This window comes from Candida theae (genome assembly GCF_024610275.1).
Source record: "Candida theae strain CBS 12239 chromosome Unknown scaffold1, whole genome shotgun sequence".
NCBI lineage: Eukaryota > Fungi > Ascomycota > Pichiomycetes > Serinales > Debaryomycetaceae > Lodderomyces > Lodderomyces theae.
In genome coordinates, this window is record NW_026261439.1 from 49,356 (window position 1) to 68,057 (window position 18,702).

The 18,702-nt window shown below is 39.7% G+C and overlaps 11 protein-coding genes across 11 annotated transcripts; 5 read left to right on the forward strand and 6 right to left on the reverse strand. All coding sequences in view use genetic code 12, as the record gives it.

Annotated features, from left to right (window-relative positions):
• Positions 1–2,859: 2,859 nt before the first annotated feature.
• Positions 2,860–5,307, forward strand: EMC9 (Emc9p; the record flags this gene model as incomplete). The annotated part of the gene is made up of 1 exon (XM_051752542.1): positions 2,860–5,307. One exon carries the CDS (start codon positions 2,860–2,862, stop codon positions 5,305–5,307), a length of 2,448 nt encoding a protein of 815 aa, XP_051608161.1.
• A 34-nt stretch (positions 5,308–5,341) lies between these two features.
• KGF57_003153 (uncharacterized protein) lies at positions 5,342–5,944 on the reverse strand (the record flags this gene model as incomplete). The annotated part of the gene is made up of 1 exon (XM_051752543.1): positions 5,342–5,944. The coding sequence occupies one exon, from the start codon at positions 5,942–5,944 to the stop codon at positions 5,342–5,344; it is 603 nt and encodes a 200-aa protein (XP_051608162.1).
• A 662-nt stretch (positions 5,945–6,606) lies between these two features.
• On the forward strand, positions 6,607–7,977 carry LEU5 (coenzyme A transporter; the record flags this gene model as incomplete). The annotated part of the gene is made up of 1 exon (XM_051752544.1): positions 6,607–7,977. The coding sequence occupies one exon, from the start codon at positions 6,607–6,609 to the stop codon at positions 7,975–7,977; it is 1,371 nt and encodes a 456-aa protein (XP_051608163.1).
• A 114-nt stretch (positions 7,978–8,091) lies between these two features.
• NAT2 (Nat2p) lies at positions 8,092–8,799 on the reverse strand (the record flags this gene model as incomplete). The annotated part of the gene is made up of 1 exon (XM_051752545.1): positions 8,092–8,799. One exon carries the CDS (start codon positions 8,797–8,799, stop codon positions 8,092–8,094), a length of 708 nt encoding a protein of 235 aa, XP_051608164.1.
• Positions 8,800–8,989: 190 nt separating this feature from the next.
• KGF57_003156 (tRNA threonylcarbamoyladenosine dehydratase) lies at positions 8,990–10,288 on the reverse strand (the record flags this gene model as incomplete). Its single annotated transcript, XM_051752546.1, has 1 exon — positions 8,990–10,288. The coding sequence occupies one exon, from the start codon at positions 10,286–10,288 to the stop codon at positions 8,990–8,992; it is 1,299 nt and encodes a 432-aa protein (XP_051608165.1).
• A 139-nt stretch (positions 10,289–10,427) lies between these two features.
• Positions 10,428–11,336, reverse strand: KGF57_003157 (uncharacterized protein; the record flags this gene model as incomplete). The annotated part of the gene is made up of 1 exon (XM_051752547.1): positions 10,428–11,336. The coding sequence occupies one exon, from the start codon at positions 11,334–11,336 to the stop codon at positions 10,428–10,430; it is 909 nt and encodes a 302-aa protein (XP_051608166.1).
• Positions 11,337–11,711: 375 nt separating this feature from the next.
• On the reverse strand, positions 11,712–13,145 carry KGF57_003158 (peroxisome biogenesis protein; the record flags this gene model as incomplete). Its single annotated transcript, XM_051752549.1, has 1 exon — positions 11,712–13,145. The coding sequence occupies one exon, from the start codon at positions 13,143–13,145 to the stop codon at positions 11,712–11,714; it is 1,434 nt and encodes a 477-aa protein (XP_051608167.1).
• Positions 13,146–13,425: 280 nt separating this feature from the next.
• On the forward strand, positions 13,426–14,301 carry KGF57_003159 (mRNA splicing protein; the record flags this gene model as incomplete). Its single annotated transcript, XM_051752550.1, has 1 exon — positions 13,426–14,301. One exon carries the CDS (start codon positions 13,426–13,428, stop codon positions 14,299–14,301), a length of 876 nt encoding a protein of 291 aa, XP_051608168.1.
• Positions 14,302–14,633: 332 nt separating this feature from the next.
• RPL38 (60S ribosomal protein eL38) lies at positions 14,634–14,870 on the forward strand (the record flags this gene model as incomplete). Its single annotated transcript, XM_051752551.1, has 1 exon — positions 14,634–14,870. The coding sequence occupies one exon, from the start codon at positions 14,634–14,636 to the stop codon at positions 14,868–14,870; it is 237 nt and encodes a 78-aa protein (XP_051608169.1).
• A 563-nt stretch (positions 14,871–15,433) lies between these two features.
• KGF57_003161 (transcription factor IIF subunit) lies at positions 15,434–16,618 on the reverse strand (the record flags this gene model as incomplete). Its single annotated transcript, XM_051752552.1, has 1 exon — positions 15,434–16,618. The coding sequence occupies one exon, from the start codon at positions 16,616–16,618 to the stop codon at positions 15,434–15,436; it is 1,185 nt and encodes a 394-aa protein (XP_051608170.1).
• Positions 16,619–17,201: 583 nt separating this feature from the next.
• KGF57_003162 (arginyltransferase) lies at positions 17,202–18,614 on the forward strand (the record flags this gene model as incomplete). Its single annotated transcript, XM_051752553.1, has 1 exon — positions 17,202–18,614. One exon carries the CDS (start codon positions 17,202–17,204, stop codon positions 18,612–18,614), a length of 1,413 nt encoding a protein of 470 aa, XP_051608171.1.
• Between the last annotated feature and the right edge of the window lie 88 nt (positions 18,615–18,702).

The window sequence follows — 18,702 nt, forward strand, 5'->3', positions numbered from 1 at the left end:
AACCAGTGTTACAGTCCTACAAGTGCGTGTGCTTGTTATTGTATCTCTTGTTGCTGAATGACAAAGCGGACACGAAACAGAAGCAGGACAAAATCATTTGGTTTTTCAAAAACAAAAATTTCTTTTTTTTTTTTCTTCCCTTTCCACCAAGATAGTGTGTTCCAGAAGAGAGACGAAAAGATTATGTTAAACTAGATTGCAATCTGTAAGAATCTCTTATCAATGCGATACATACAAGTTAGTTACCACATGGAATTATTGGACAAATGGTTGAACGTTTCGATACTATGATGCATCACTGCTCTCTCTCTGTGTGTCTCTCCTCTTTTTCTCATTCTGTTTCTGTGTCGGGTGGATTGAGTTCTGTGTCTGTGTTTGCACTTAAAAAAGAGCACAATAACAATAACCAATACCAATACCAATCGAAAAATGAATGACAAAAATTAACTTTATTGTTTTTTAAAGTTTCTGTTTTTTTTTCTTTTTTTTTTGGACTCTGTTGTTTGTGTTGTATAACGTATCCTCGAGGTAAGCTTTCGATATTCGGCAGAAACCTATCGGGTGGACCCAATAAGCTAAAGAGAGAGAGAGAGATACAGAGACTTTCCGTACCCCACTCCCCCACACACATACATACAGAGTTGGTGGAGAGAAACAGGCTCTCAACTCTCCTTTGAACTTGTGACGTATTACCAATTTTAACCTTCTCGCATATACTAAAACGAGAAGAGGTACTGTATATAACTTTGTTTTGTAATTCTATTGATTGCTATATTTTGTGATTTTGGAAGAAGAGACAATACAGCAAAGCAGAACAAAAACAAAACAAAAGCAAAAACGCCCTTTTGCTCTGTTCTTCCCCCTAAACTATATTTTATTATTATAATTATTTTTTTTTTTCGCGTGTTAAATGAAATTCCTATTGTTTTACAAAATCCGCCGTCTAAATGTATGTATGCACATCGACCAATCAGAGGTTGTCTAAGTGGATGAGGAATGTGGGTGTGAGTGAGTGTGTGTGTGTGAGGGCGACGTAAATCTTTTTCCATTTAGTCTCTTAAGCATCAACAAAGTACATTCGTTGAAGTCGTTCTATTTTTCCGGTTTTGTTATCCATCTCTTTCTCGTAAAGTCTACATAAATTACAAAAGTTCAAAGAATTTGAATTAAAGAAAAAGTTTAGTGTCATTGGGTTTTTTTTTTTTTTGATCTTGTGTGTCGCATTTTCTTTTTCTCACTTGCGTATGCGTCAATACTTTTTCTTCGTTGCTTTTTTATTTTTTTTTTCTTCTCCACGAATTGGATTCTTTAAGTCAGTCATAGTTTGAAGAAGAGTAATGAAGAGCTTATTGGTGTCAGAAGAGCTCACTTATAATTGCTTTAATTTGATCAACCCAACAAAGACATTGTGATCTATGGCGAAGTAAAAAGAGTTGCCCCAATAGAGAGAGAGTCAACAACTGTGAAGGAGGCAGCTATTTTTAAAACACTTGTACACAAAGCACAATGACATAATTATAAAAAGAATTTCAACGGCGTTTTGTATAGAGAGAGAAAGCAAAAAAAGAAACAAGAAAAACCTCAAAAATAAAGCTGTACAAAAGTGTAAATCTTGTTCAAAATGCCTTATATACTATCACAGAATAGTGTGATTGATACGCTCAAAGATGAACGCATTCCCAAAGGGCCCCCTCCCCTTTACATGTGTGTGGTAGATAACTAGGGATTTGCTCCCACCACATAGCTTTGTATGTTCATAAAGCAGTGTCGGCTAGTCAAAGTTTCAGTGTCTTACAAAAATCGACAAACAAAACAATTGTGTGCATTGTCGTAAAAATAATGCACATAAATACAGTATAAAGAGAGTAACAAAACACAAGAATACAAAATAGAATGTCCCAACGGTTTCTTCTCTGTTTCCATCACAAAAGAAAAAGGATTAGATGATATAGATTGCAGCTGGATGCTGACAGCCCCTACACAGAATGGTATTTTTCTGTATTTCAAGAACCTTCGTACATATCATTTCAGTAGAAGCTCAAACCTTGTTGAATGAATTGACATTGTGCGTTTCTTCTAGCAATGCAATTCAAGGCTCTTTATCTACAATTGGTGACTTCGATTGAACCCTCATTTATATTTGTGTAGTACGTACATCCGCCACCCCCCATCCCCACTGTTTCCCTGCACAGACTTGCATGTCATAACGCGTTTATCTCCATCACTGAGTGAAAAATATGTTCAGTAGACGACAGTATACTGCAGTGGTACGTTCCAGTTCTGGGTACTATTTCCTTGACGATGCTTTTGCTGAAGTCAAACATGATATTTTTCCACATGGGGTAGAACTTCAAATGCAAACATTTAAGCCGCTACTCTTCAACTTACAATTGACGCGTTCATGTGTCGCGTCGCCAATTTTTTTTTGGATGTCTTCATTCTTGCATCACGTGCTTTCCCCCCTATTTTCACACACACACACACATTTTTTCTCCTGTCAAATGAGCGCGCAAAGTATAACGGAAAACCGGATTCTGGATTGTTCTATGCAGGACAGGTAACGGAATGTACTGAGAACGATGCCTGCACAGCACTCAAGACAGGAACTTTTTAGATCACGTTTAAGCTCATATAGCTGATTAGAGTACCTCTTTCATATCTGCCTTTCAATCTCTCCTATGCTGGTGTGTATTTTGCGTTCCTTTTTTTTTTTTTTCCATACGTTGTATAATGTGTACGTCACATTGTGAAGTGAAAAAAAAAAAAAAAATTTACAACCAGAAGACATTTTGCAAACATTGCCTCCACGAGTTTATACTATCCACACCACTACGCCAACGTCATTGTATATATGATTAGATGCATCAAGCACTGACCACTGTGAATAGAAAGTTGAGGTCTCTGTCGTCAGTCTCTTCACAATCAATCTTGACGGGTAAGACGACATCAACATCAACATCATCATCAACATCAACATCGACGTCAGCTGCAGCTGCAGCACGTATGCATCATTCACAACCAACATCGTTCCATCATCACTATCATGTAAATGGCAGCAACAGCCACAGCAGTACCCAAGCTGAATCTGTTGGTGACAAAAAAGGTGGAGCAGTTAATAACGTGTCATTGGAACCCACTGTTGAACACCATCATCACTATCATCACCACCACCATCACCCACCATTGTCCGTTTTTCCCAACTCATCCAGCTTGCGGGATATACTATCGCTTGTTTTTGTTACATTGTCATTGCCTCAATCTATTTCTTTACTCATCTGCATTTTGTATTTAGTTTTGGGTTCCAATTTCATGGGTGGCAAGTTTTTAATCAATTTTATGCTCCCCGACTCTCGAAAGAGAGTGTTCAGAGGTGTGACATTTTCGGCATTGAGGGTGGTTTTAATTGATGTTGTTGTATATTTGACTTTGGTGAAATTTATGAAAAAGAGCTATTTCAATTATTTAATCATGTTGTCAAAGTCAATAGTTTCAAGCGAATTGATAGGCGCTTCTTCGATATACTACATCAACTCCATATCAAACAAGAAAATCACCAGCAAGATTCAATACGACGATAGAAGACGAACTTTTTTCAACAATAGTTTGATGAATGCAGTATTGTGCTTCATTATCATCAACTATATCAATTACTTGCTAAACTGGTTTCATTTTGCATCGTTGTCAATCAACCCCACAACAACAACAACAAACGCCACCATGACCGCAACTACGACGGCAGTGGCATCACTAAAATTTAACAATATCGCATCCAAGATCATCCCGATTAACATATCATATATAAACAATTTGAATTTCACTCAGTACAAAATTCAACTATATCTATTCCTATCGATTCATATCATCATCCGTGCATTGCTTGTTAAAAAGTCAACCATTGTGCAAAACTCAATACCCGAAGAGATATCAGTAAATGTCGATGAAAATAAGTTGATGAGTATCGATGTTGATTTGAGTCAGACTGCAAAGAACACCTGGAGCACCATTGCTTATAAAAATTTTGAAAATTTTGTTGTCTCCCCATTCAATAGCAAGTTGACGACTTTAAAGACGAGAATGCGTGCTGCATCCATATCAAAATCAAAATTGGGATCGTTAGGAGTCGCAACTCCACCAACAGCACCAGTGACAGCGTCAACCCCACCAACATCAATAACGACGTCTTCCAAATCAACACCAGTTTCCAAGTCCTTAACTACAACCACAATCTCACCAAGTGTTACAGTCATTGAAAACACAATCATTATACAACCATTTTGGTCAATAGTTGCTGCATGTAAGGCAATTTTGAAAAACCCAAACTTGTTCAATGGGGAACCAACAGGGAAGAATGGTGAGGCTACTGCGAGCAAGGATATGCCGATTGCTGTTATTGCCATTGATTCAAGTAAAGTGGTTTTGAAGTTGCTCTTTGAGCAACAACGACTTGATCTAAAGATTAGATTGAACGATGTCAACTGGTCGTATTTCAAAGAGGAATCAAGCTATATCACCATTTATGGGTTGACCCCGTTGTTCCAATACAAGGTGGAGATTTTGGATGGCGATGTCTTGCTCAACCATTTCTTGATCAACACCACGAACGAAAATGATCAAATTATCAATAAATCAAGTGGAGAAACTTCGTCCTTGGTAACTTTGCAAACTTCACTCACTTCAACAATGACAAATTTGAACAATCTCAAACTCAAGTTGAAGAAGTTGAAAAGGGATGAAAATAAGAAAATCTCCGACTTGAAAAATTCAATCGACGTAGTCAAGAATAAGATTTCGAAATACAATAGTGCCAAACCAGTGAATGAGAATCGCGTGTATGGAAAAATTCAAGGGTTGAAACATCTGGTGCTGCAATTGGAGAGTGAAATTGATTCTATCCAAGCTGAGATTGACACATTAACTACAGAGGAAGAGTCTTTGCAGAAACAATCAAAAGCAAAAGAACACGATCAGCAAGAAGAGATTAATCGATTAGAAGAGGAGTACACGCAGCATGAGTCTCGTCTCAAGGAGTACAAGTCAAGTTTGGTCAAGTTGCAACAAGAGCAAAGCAATTTGTCGACAAAGTATCAAAAACTACTTGCTCGCCACGAGTCCAAACAAGAAGAATTGAAGTCTATCCATTGGGAATTGAAGAATTTGAAAAAGGGTGAAATTTTGAGCAAGTTTGCTAAACGAATCAAAAAGACCAACGAAAAGTTTGATACTATTATTCCTAGAATTTTGCATGAAACCGAATTGTTGAGACAAGAGCTTGCAGAGTTGATGGAGGATACAGGTGAAAGGTTATAGACGTTTATATACCCTACAAATGCTATACATATGTTTACTCCTCTAACAACGACTCTCCAATTTTGTGGAAACCTCTATTGAAGTATAAAATTCCCCCAGTTGGGTTTGATTGTGACAAGATATCAACAACTTGAACAACCCAAATCTCATGATCACCAATTGTTGTGAAATTGTGCAATGTTTTACAAATGAATACCAGTTCAGCATGGTTCAAAACTGGAATTGCCACATTGTCCTCAACTCTCCTGATGAATGTATAGTCTTGGTTCTCCACCAACTCAGTGAATGGAGTAGTCATCTCGTGGAACATCTCTCCATCGTTATCATCATCATCATCATCATTAAGCTCATTGGTTCCTCTTCGTTTATTCAACTTGACACCTTTGGCAAAAACACGACAGATCTTGGCAGAGTGGTTTGTAGGCGGCATAATATGTATCGCGAGATACTGATGCTGATGCAATGCAGTTGACGTGTACGAAGGTAAATGCAAATTGAACTCAAGACATGGTGTTGGGTATACTGATAATGAACAAACGGAACTTAGCGTCATTCCGTGAAGATCGCGTTTGCTGTTGCTCTCAGATATTGGAATTGCTGATGTTAGGATCATTGCTGGTGATGCTAGTCGCGACATTGTAAATCGAAACGATTCCGAAATCTTCAGGTGGTGATGAGTGCTGGTGAGTCGTACTTGGTGCTTTGTAGATGCATAAGAGAGAAGCTTGGCACTACTACCGAGGACCCTTTGATGCAATTGGCATATTCGGTTCATAAAGGGGTATATTGGGATGTCTGTGTGGAAGATTAGGCGTAGGCGTATTAGCGTCAAGTAGGGGGAGGGGGGACCACTTTGTTGCAGCAATCTCGATTATTTTTTTTTTTTTTTTCTTTTTTTTTCAATTCTTTTTTCTCATTCCCTCAGCGAGACAAGGTAGACAAGAAGTGGATTTAATGGTAATATCTCTAATTTATGACAGTACTTATATTTTTTTGCTTTACTTACTTAGTGTGTGTTATGAATGAAAAGTGATGGGTACATTTATGTATTTATGTAACAAGCAAAAGAGCTATCCATATATGACTCTCTTGTATTGCATTTGATTCACGACAAGAGACACTTGCGAGAATTATGGAGTCAAGCCCTTTTACCCCGGACGATTCAACAAAGAGCGAAGAAGGAAAAAAAAAAAAATTTATAGCTCGAGTGAGATTATATAATATCAAAGCATTGGATAATTTAGAGATCTTTTCCCACCAGATCTAACTCCATTTTTTCCTTTTCACCACTGTGTCTAGATGTCAGAGAATGAAATACTACGAGGCCAAGCATCGTCACCGCCGATGCACCCGCTGCTGCTGGTGCTGCTGCTGTCATCAGAGCACGTAGGGCTCACGCCGCCGCCACCACCACCACAGCGCGAAACGAACCAGGATTCAGATTCACTAATGGTATCCAAACTATCAAGAGGCTTAAAGGGCTTGCTTTTTACCCAACTGGGCACCACATCCGTTACCAAGAAGGGTGACGATCTCAACGACACGATTCCATTATCTGGCTACTACTCCAACGACCAATCCACACCAATAAAAAGTATTAAAGTTATCGATAAACAGAGTTTGCATTATGTAATTCTTTCTGGGATTGCCGGTGGTGTAGCTGGCTCAGCAGCCAAGACACTCGTTGCACCGTTGGATCGTATCAAAATTTTATTTCAGACTTCAAATCCAGAATTTCTCAAGTACCGAGGCACATTCCAAGGACTAGTGCGTGCTGGAAAACGAATTTGGGCCAGCGATGGATTATGGGGATTATACCAAGGTCATTCAATAACATTGTTGCGCATCTTCCCCTATGCCTCAATCAAGTTTGTTGCTTATGAACAAATTAGAACAATTTTGATTCCAAATGACCTTTATGAAACTGCTGGAAGACGGTTCCTTGCTGGGTCGCTTTCAGGATTAGCTTCGGTTTTCTTCACATATCCTTTGGACTTGATACGTGTACGATTAGCATTTGAGACGAGAAATTTGCACCATGCACATCCACAACACCAACAGTTTATGCGTAGTCATCGAGGACGTATTTTCCAAACTGTACGAATTATTTATCATGAGAACCCGCCAACGAGGTCTAATGACCCGCGTTGGTTGACTGTGATGAGAAAAGTTTTGCCAGCCAATATCCAACGCATAAGTAATTTTTACCGTGGGTTTGCACCAACAATCATGGGAATGATCCCGTATGCGGGTGTCTCTTTTTATGCCCACGACTTGCTTCATGATATATTACGATCAAAACCGTTGCGCGAGTATACAGTGCAACCGGCAACTGATAAGTCCACTTCAACTTCGGTGAAAACTAAATCGTCTAGAGAGTCACGCCCATCTTTGAAAGCATACGCCCAATTAGTTGCAGGTGGTATCTCGGGACTATTCTCTCAAACTGCAGCTTACCCATTTGAACTTATTCGAAGAAGAATGCAAGTTGGAGGTGCTGTTGGAGGAGGTCACTTCTTGTCGTTCAAAAACACTGCACGTTTGATTTATCGTGAGAGTGGATTTAAGGGGTTTTTCATTGGATTGAGTATTGGATATATGAAAGTTGTACCAATGTTTGCTTGTTCGTTCTTTGTTTACGAACGAATGAAGAAGTTTTTGGGAATATAGAGGTTAGAGATTAGACAGTAGAATTAAACCTACAGTATATTTATCAAAGTTAGTTACTCTATCTACATGCAAAAAAACAAACAAACAAACAAACAAACACACTCTCTATAACTCCTAAAAGAACCACCACCACTTTCTCTTTCCTGGCCTGGTACCAAATTTACCACTACTAGCAGTGATATCCTTGTATCCGCTCTTGGCTAAATCTTTAGCCAAGTTAGCAGTAGTACTCAACTTATCAGTACCAATTCTAAAACCCCAGCCTCGTAACAACTTGACAATTCCGGGAGTAATTGCAGCAGTAATGGGCAACCTGATAAAAATCAAGCTCTTGTGCAAGCCATATGCAATGGCAAACTCAGTCCATGAGAATTGACTCAATACAAACTGAATTACGCTTTGATCACCGTTGCCGTTCTGCTCTATTGCATTGTCATCTTCGTCCATACGCGCTTCAATCTTTTGCACTTCCTGTTGGTGTTTCAATTCAGCATCACTAACTCCATACCCGAAAGTCTGCTTGACCTTGTTTTCATAGTACTGGATCTTTTCTTGTCCCATTGAATGCACAAGCACATAACAGATTGGCAAGTCAATCATTGAGAGACCCAAGTACACGGCCAAGGCAGGGTATCCATACTCCTTCATCAATGCTTTGATACCTTGTGGTTTTTTGCCTTTTGGAGGTGGGACATTGTGAGTGGTGGAGGAGTTGAATCTCATGGACTTGAATGAACTGCGCAATGAATTGTAGGCTCGCGTTGGAAACACAGTGGAGCGGAAATAGCTCCGCAACGGATTCGCTGGCCTGAATGGGAACATTTATAGACCTTAGTGGGCAGGACTGGGAAGGGGGGGAAACAGCTGAAGAACTGCGGGCAGAGGATGGAGTTAAAGATGAAGTTCCGGATTTTTTTTTTTTCCAAGCAAGTTTTCGCGCACATAAGCTGCATCTTGCCATTATGACTGCGATTGAGAATCTTAACAATCTACATCTCTATATACACACGGGCTATCTAAATTTTGAATAATATGCTTCATCTTTGTGCCTTGATTTTACCAAATCAAGAACTTCTTTCAGGTAAACGTCTTCCAACTTCTCCCCGCCAATCAAAACCCTCTTTTCATGCTTCCTTTGTTCATCTTTAGTCATGACCACAACATTTTGCAAGCTAATCTCCTTTGATGGATCCCATTTACTCAAAGCTAATCTAGTTGAGTAGTTTGAAATTGGCGACTTACCTCTAAACACCTCCTCCAAAATGTAATTTACATCAGTCATGGAAATCTTGACACGTTGGTCTTCCTCACCGATGCGCAATTGCTGACCAGCCAAACTTTGCAACATGTCATCATAAATTTTGTACCTGTTCTTACCTTCAATTGGTTCCATTGGGTACCCTGACACTGTAGTCAAAATGTACGTAGCGATGGCCAATCCAAACATACCTGGCATGGTTCCCAATACCGGCAATATACGCACACGGAAATCTTTCAATGCCGACAATTGATCAACTTCGCCCTTGACAATCTCCTCTTCAGCTAATGGCAAAAGTTTCGCCTTTCTTGGGTCAGGTTTCTCTGCTGAGAATATGAATGGGATGCCAGTGGTGATACCTCTTTTCTTCAACACAATACGAATCTTTTTACATAATGGATCTTCTTCAGTTTTGGATATATCGGCAACATTTATCCTAGTCGGGTCCGATTTGGTAGCAGCACCACCAGAGGAAACAATGGGGATGCCACGTTGATGGCAATAAGTTAACAAGTCACACTTTGTATCAAAATTATCAATACAGTCAATGACATAAGTTGGTTTGAAATCTAACAATTCTTGAGCCAGGTCCAAGTTCCATAGCTTATTCTGCACATCAATCTCAATCCACGGCACAATCTTCGATAGATGGTTCTTCAAACACTCAACTTTGGAAATCCCCACATCGGAAACAGTGGCCACCGCGTGTCGGTTCAACGAACTGAGAGAAACCTGATCAAAATCAATAATTCGTAAATGACCAACTCCCGATCGGGCAAGCATTGTTGCCACCCATGATCCAACACCACCAGCTCCAACAACTATGATCCTTTGGTTTCGTACTTTAGCCATACCGTCCTCTGTGAGAAATGCATAGTTTCGAGCCAACTGTTCACGAATGAGCTCTTCTGAGTATTCACTGGAAGCAAATTTTCGCGTCTTTGTCGGTTGTGGTTTCGTGGTGGTAACTTCTCTGTACCTATGATAGAGCTCTACCACCGCAGTGGTCACTGCAGCAGTAGCGAGCACTGTTAGTACCACGTTTCTCGACATTGATCTTTGCCTATCGGCTCATCGAGAGAGATTTATTTTATTTTTTTTTTTTTTTTATTTGTTTATTTTTTCCACTTATCTTAAATTACATTTCCAATATACAATCTATGAATTGAAATACACTCAAAGCAGGACCTACTTAAAACTTAGCTTTGTCTCCCTTTCTGCCAACGGTACACTTGATCAACCCATTTGGATCTGGAGATGGGTAAAACAATTCCTTGTTGTCCTTGATACCTTTCCATTCCAAGTTGAACAAAATGTAGTGCTTGTTGGGCAAAATGTAAGTAACAGTGGCAATTTGCTTGACGTTGGCCAAAATCTTTTCAGCCATGTTGTACATGGTGGCTTGCACTGATGGTGAGTTTTCCTTACAAAACAATTCCAAAGTAACATCTCTAGCTTCATTGTATGCACGGTCAAACAACTTACCGTTACCAATCACATCGTCCAAGGACGCGATTTGCTTTGGATCAAACGTCCAAGTGGATGAAACATCAGTGGACAAGATTCTGTCTTTGGTTGGTTGCAAAGTAGTGTAATCACAAACATTGTATCCATAAAACATTGACCCGGTTGACTTCAAAACAGTCAAATCTTTAATGGATGAGGACAAGGTCAATTTCTTGGTCAATTTGTCATAATTCAAATAAGTTTGACGCGTTTCTGGTCCCTCGTGTTTGAATGAGTGAGCATGTTCTTTACCTTCCAACTTGATCTTGGTCCACTTGGCTTGAACAATGTTAACCTCAATACCTTCAACTTGATCATACTTTGAAGTAAAGTGTTTAGCTAAATGAGCAGCAAAGGACTCGATTGGCCAAACATCAGTAGTTTTAGCTTCAACCAAAATGGTGTTCTTGACTGTATCAGTTGGGACAATTGATGAGTTATCAGCTTCAGTATAAGAGGTGTCAAATTTACCTCTCAACAACACTTGAACGTTGGCTTCAAGGACATCTTGAATGGTTGGATTAGAAGCATCTTTCTTGACTTTCAAGAACTTGACGTTGGCTTTACCGTAGGAGCTATTGTATAATTCTGCCATTGTATAAATATGAGTGTGAGTGTGAGTGTGAGTGTGAGTGTGACTAGTTTGATGAAGAAAAATCTAGTGGGGAGTCAAGGGTGATTTGCTAATCTATTTATACACTTTGTCGAATCATTTGTTATCAAAAATCAATTAATTTGGATAAGGAGGAGAGAATCAATTTAGATTGCGCAAACCTGCGAGATGCATCTCGGGCTAATACGTCTGTTTTTATTATTATTATTATTATTGTTGCAGCTTTTCTGCGGAGAACACCGAGCGAAAAAAAATAAAACCAACGGAATCTCCCACAAGCTTTCCATCAGACCATTTTTTTTTTTTTATTTTTTTCATTTTTTCGATTAGATCGTGGCTAGTGCCGACTACACTAAACTATATATTCTTCTTATCAGTACTTTCTTCGCCTGATTCCTTGGTTTCCGGTTCTTCAGCAAATCTCAAATTCTTTGTCCTTGAAGGACTCGTGGATAGTGTACTTGCGCCAGTGGACTTTACCGAGTCAGAAATATTCTCCAAATTCTCCTCTACTGGTGATGCTTTGCTGTTATTGTAAACCAATTCTGCCGTTCTTATCCATCTCCGTCTCCGTGTGTATTTTGAAAATGTGTCCTCAGTTGATGGTTTCTTCCATACATTATCGTAATAGATGTATCCCTCATCAGTTGAAGGGTTGGCAGTTGTTTTTGATCGTTTTGAACTTGGCAAGGTAATTGCCCCGTCATTAGTCAAGTCCAACCTCCATGTCTTGTCCACCCATCTCCATGTAGCTCCTTGCAAATGAGGGTCGGTCGACATGTTTGTGTCATCAGTAGCTGGTAGTTTAAACGTCTCGATCGAGCTGCTCTCGTTCAAGAACTCATCAGTCCAAGGGGTTCTCTCATATGATAACAAGTTCGAGGTCCATCCAATACCTAGCCACCTTCTTTGGTTTTCGTATATGACATAGGTGAATCTCACCGGTTTGGAAGTTGGGTTATCAATATTTTCATTCTTTTGCACTTTTGCAAAAGCTGCAGCAAATAATGAGCTTTTTCTCGACTGTGACAAATCCAACCCAGTCAAGTAGAAGGAAATGACTCTAGCGGCTTTGAGTTTCCAAATTATTCTCCTAATTACGACGGAATATGACGAGTGGTAGGTAAATAAAAACAACCCGGTGAATAACAAGATGAAGCGGGGTTTGACCAACAAAAAAGTGATAATCAAGTACACAGGAGTAAGGAACAATGTCGTAAACAAAAGCCTTTTGATATCGTAAGCCGTTAACGATAACGAAGTAATGGGATAAATCAACATATCTGCTTTGATGCACGTTGCTGTTAAAGCATGAACCACATCATCCAATGTAGGATTCACGCTAGTCTCTTCAATAATCTTTTCATTCAATAATGCAAATAATGTAATCACGCCCACAATTATCAAGTGGCCAAACCATGTTACCAAGTTTTCAAAGTACAACACTGCAAATGCATACAAACACACAAGAACAATATTAACCCAATAGTCGTCATTGGTCCAAGTAGCAATGGCTAGCAACTTGTTGATTATCAATAAATATGGGTATGCTCTGACAAGAGCCTTTGACACAACGGGTGGTGTGGATGACAATAATGGAGAGGATTGTAATTTCTTGCCTTCGGTGCGCGACGTGCCCTTAGAGGACTCAGATGTGGAAGCAAAGTTGGCTCGCAATTCACCACCATTTGTGTGTCCCGCATCAGCTAAAGTGCTACTGATGCTTTCAAGTCGTGATTGTGCATCAGAATTCGACCTTGTGGTGGACTTTTTGCCAGCGGTGTCGGACATAGCGAAAACCAGTGCGGGAATGTGTATGATATGTCCAATTGGTTAGATACACTTGATGTAGTTCCTGACGTCCAGTTGATACAAAGAAATACCCTTGTATCGAATCACCGGTATATTGCTGTATTTGTTGAGTGCAAAATGTTGGGGGGTTCCTGATTTGAACATCTTTTTTCTCTCTCTCTCTCTCTCTTTTTTTTTGTAGCGCAATCAAATCCGCTTGTGATATTGAGGAGTTTGGCAAGAATGTCTAACAGACACAATTACATGGCACACACAAGTGATGGACTTTTCTAACATCTTGTCGAAAGAGATAAGCAAACGAAAGAAGCTGTCACGGGAGGGTTCCAACAAAAAGGCAAAACACAGAAGAAATGAGGGTGGTAAAGGACAAGATGACAAGGATAAACAGGAAGTTATAGAGGACAGCAGGAAAGACACAGTCCGAGATTCATCTGGTGACTTACCCAATGATGAATTTGTGCTAGCAACCACCAAGGGTAATGAATTGAGCGAAGCTGAAATTGACAAAAAGTTGAAGCAATACAACGAATACGACAGTGAGATGACCAGCAAAGACAAATCTAAGAAGCTACAATATCTATTACAATTGGAACTTCGAAATGAAAAATATAAGGATTGGTTAGATAAAGAAGAGCCGTTGTATCAAGACCCTTCAAAGCAGATCATCACACTTGACTCGATAATTGAGGCAGAACAACACCGACCCCAATTGAGAATTCAAACTCGAGTGTTTCTTAAAGAGATCATACGCGAATGGGAGGCGCAAAGGGACAAGACTGATGAGGATGCGTCACTACTAAAGAAAACCAAAAAGGGAATTGTTAACCTTTTGTACAAGTTGCGAAGTGGCAAAATACCAACAGAAGCACTTGTATCCCTCTCCACCATAATCTACTATCTACAATCGAACCAGTTCAACAAAGCCAATGAAAGTTATATGAAATTGAGTATCGGGAATGTTTGCTGGCCAATCGGTGTAGTCAACGTTGGTATTCATGCACGAAGTTCGAGCCTGAGAATCACAGGAAGTAAAAATGTGAGTAACATCATGATGAATGAGCTGACTCGCAAATGGATTATCAGTGTCAAGAGACTCATCAACTTTAAGGAAAGGATGTACAGCAAGAGGGGGTAGGTAATGTATTGCGCTACCGATATTTTTGCAACCTCACCTGGCAGGAAGGTGAGACCCATCATGATTACTCTTGATAAGAGAACGCAGTGATGGAACAGTTGCAGCTTCGTATAATAAATCTTTACTTGTTGATGTATATTGTGTATGGAACTGAACGATCTAGGGCTGAGCCCTATATTACCACGCGCACGACCTCTATTATCACCAGAAAAAAAAAAAGGGAAAGACTGTCTACGCATTACTGGTAGTGAAAAATTAAATTTAGCGAAAACACCAAGACCATTCCCATCACACCAAATCCCCACCACCAACACAACACAACACAACACACAATGGCCAAGGAAATCAAAGACATAAAAGAATTCGTTGAATTAGCTAGAAGATCGGACGTCAAATCCGCCATTGTCAAAGTCAACAGCAAGATCAATGCTAACGGAAAGAAGTTTAGACAAACCAAATTCAAGGTTAGAGGTTCTAAATATCAATACACTTTGGTTGTTAACGATGCTACTAAAGCTAAGAAATTGCAACAATCATTGCCACCAACTTTGAAAATCACCAACTTGTAAACAAGCTTGTTTAGATGGAAATGAAGGCATGTGTGTAACACGTTTTTTTTAATGGAATGATATAGTATTTTTTTTTTTCTTTTTTTGCTTATGTGGATGTAGAAGAGTTGATGGATACGAATAGAAGGATACGGATACGGATGCGGAGCTAGGTTTGGGGACGGCAGATACCCTTGCATCAGTTGGAAATCTTGAACAGGAATCTACGTGTCTATACGACTCGGTCACCCAAGCAAAGCAGTTCCCCAACAGAGCCTTATTATTCGCTCCAGTTTATCGACTTTCACTTATCTCTACGATATTGTAGGTTGAACCTTTGCCACTGCGGTTGAGTCTCCATGAAGAGGCTACGTACGTAAAAACTACGTCACAATCCTTGAGCAAAGTGGCAGTCATTCCTAAAGAGACGAATGACGCAGCTAACGGCACGAGCTGCACTTTACCAAACGGTTTATTCACCTCTCACCATGAAAGGTTTATCTAGGGGTTGCTTTTTGTGTCACACATCTACACTATACTCGAAATTTACTGACATTCATTCCAAATCTAGAAACCGCTCCTGGCTAAATAACGTCTTCCATATCCTCGTCCTCATTCTCTCCTTCTCCCTCTTCATTCTCTTTACCTTGATCCTCCTCATTAAGCCCCAACCTTGCTGCTCTTTCAGCATCTCTCAACTTTCTATATTCCGGCTTCAATACCCATTTGGAAGTATACGGCCCCTTCTTTATCAAAATCGCAATTGAATCCAACGACTCCTTCAAGTACGATTCTGGTTGTTTTGTCCGCTCCTTCAACCCCTTGATTGACCAATACTCATACTCTTCAAATAGTCTAAACAACAAGTCCAAAAGATCTTGCTTGGGCATTCTAATGGCCCTGCCATCAGCTTTGTTCTTAGGTTGGGTGGATTTGAGAAAGACTGAGGTGTTGTTGCCTTTGATCGAAGGACCAGCATTGGATTGAATGACTCCAGGGATTTCATTAAGCAAGGTGACTTTTGGTCTAGGTGGCCCTTGAATATTTGCATCGCGGCTTCTAATCAATGCGGCATAGCTTTTATCTCTTTTTGATGGAACAATCAGACAATCATGAACAACTTTCCCCAAGAGGCTTGTCTTTTTGGGAATGGTTTTGACAAATGGAATATATTTTCGAATGGGTTGCCCATTGGAACCATCGCCATTTTTTTGTACTCTGAAATACTTGAATTTTCTTCTGGGTTGAAACTTCTTCTTCTTGTCATCCGTTTCTTTCAATTGAGGTTGTTGAGGCATTGCCCCAACTTCGGTTAATTCTTGTTTGAATTTCTTTAAATTCTCCTCAGTGAAAGCGTAGGAATTACGAACTTGAGTATTGAGCATTTTAATATCATATTCTTGTGGTATATCCGTTTCGTTCTTTTCCAAAACAAGCTTCACTTCTAGTTTCCCCCTTGCGTCTTTTCTGATTTTCACATTCCCTAGCTGATTTCCCTTCTTCATTGATTCTGGGTCACTCCATTTGTCCATCAAATATTTGGGCAATTTCACCAACCAAACCTTCTGATCGCCTCGACTCAAGTTCATATCTAGAGACTCATTCTCTTCTAAGTAGTCTTCTGGGTCAGAAAGGATTGATGGGTCTTCGTCAATTTCGTTTGTCGTGGAGGGCGTATCTTCATCACCATTTTCTGTAGTATCGGTTTCTTTAGAGATATCTGTGGGTTGAATTGGCTTTTTAACAGGACTGGTCTTGGCCGAGCTCATTTTGAACCAGTTATGAGTAATTGAATGCTAATGAAGAGCGTATTAGGGACAGTAGGGTTTTTAACCAGAGTACACTGCAAACGTGGAAGGAATGATTAGGACTTTCTAAGCGGCAAAAAAGAAAAGAAAAAGGGAGAGAGAAAACTATGCAATTACACGACCACCTAGACTTCTTTATCATAACAGGTCCAAGAGTGCTATGCAAATGATTGACACAGTGCTATCAACTTCAACCAGTTTAAGTCAAATTGGCTGAAGTGGGGTAACATGGGGCTCAATTTGCATCAGAGTGTAGAGATAGGGGCAATCGAAGAAAACTCTATATTATAAAAGGCTGCATCTTTACGTGTGCATTTCGTTTCCAGTGCATTGTACAACTAACAAATTGACCTTGGTATCCTCCGTACTGGCCTTCTAAATAGTTATATGCCTCAGCCTCAAGTGTACACGACGGGGACCAGTCATATTTCACGTCTGTGCTATTTTTCTCCACTGCAGCATTTTGCGCATCGACCCTTTATTGATCTCTATTTTCATTTTTCTGCCTTTATGCAGCCAACATTATATGACACCTGCAACTCCAATGATATTCTCAGCTCCATTGTATATAAAAGAGAGACATTGCGGATACTGCAACGATAACAAAGAGGACTACTTTGCATTGGAAAGCCAAGCTCGGAAATCGCTAGGTAGTCGGGGCAATGGCAGAGACAAGCAATCGATAATGGTGGGATCATCAATCACGTCCATGACATGTCAAAACTATGATGAATTGATAAACCAGGGGTTTAGAAGATCAGGCAGCTTTTTGTACAAGAGTGATTTGCTAAGAACGTGTTGTCGATTGTATACCATTCGTACAAACATGTCCTATCTCAAGCCATCAAAGAAGCAACGCAAGGCGATCAACAAGTTCATCAAAGAGATATGTCCAGATGAGTCGATTTTGAGTCCTGTACCGAAGAACACATTCAGCTTGGAACGAATGGTGGAAGCACAGCTTAAATCAACTAATTTCAAAATCAAATATGAGGCATCGAAATTTAGTGTGGAAAAGTATCAATTGTATAAGAAGTATCAGGTTGCTGTGCATAATGATGATCCAAATGACATTAGTGAAAAATCATTCACTAGATTTCTATGCGATTCTCCCTTTATGAGCCATGAAAAACGAGGTACTGATACTCAATGGCAGAGCCTAGATATTGATCATTGGTCATCTACTGCAAGGGAGAAACGAATTGGCCCCACCCACGCATGTTATTATCTCAACGACAAACTAATTGCAATATCTGTATTGGACTTTCTACCTAGTGGGGTATCGTCAATTTACTTCATTTGGGATCCAGATTATGCACATTTATCATTAGGTACGATCCTGGGAATCAATGAATTAGAAATGTGTCAAAAATTAGGGTACGATTGGTACTACTTGGGATATTATGTGGAAGATTGTGACAAGATGAACTACAAGGCCAACTTTGGTGGTGAGATACTTGATGTTTGTAGTGAAACATATTATCCACTTGAGCAGGTGAAACGGTACTTGGCAAATGGCCGATTGTTTGTCGTTGGCACTATTGGCGAGACCAAACCGGGACATGAGTTGGATTGCGAAGCTACGGGATGTATAAAAAGTGGCACAATTAATGAAGTAAATTATAACGCGGCTGAAGATGTTTTTGGAGGAGATGATGTTTACACCAATGCAGAAAAGGAAGTAAAGCGATTGCACAAGTACTATGATATCGGGAGAACTGATGAGTATAAGCTACCACCAGTGATGCCGGGATTGATTCCATTGCTGAGAATAGAGCAATGGCTAGATGAAGATGTTATTGATGACGATAATACTGTGATAAAAATCAATATGTTTGGTGGAGTACGCAAGTTTCAATTGGGGAGCTTGAATCGTGAAGGGCGTGGATTCTACATTGATTGTGTTCGGTTGTTTGGCCTAGACAAAATGAGAGATTCAACGATGATTTTGCAATAGAGTATAAACTCCCCATTTTTCTTTTTCATTATATTATGCTTATTATTAAACTATGAATGAAAATTCCAAAGGAAGATAACGTCCAAAG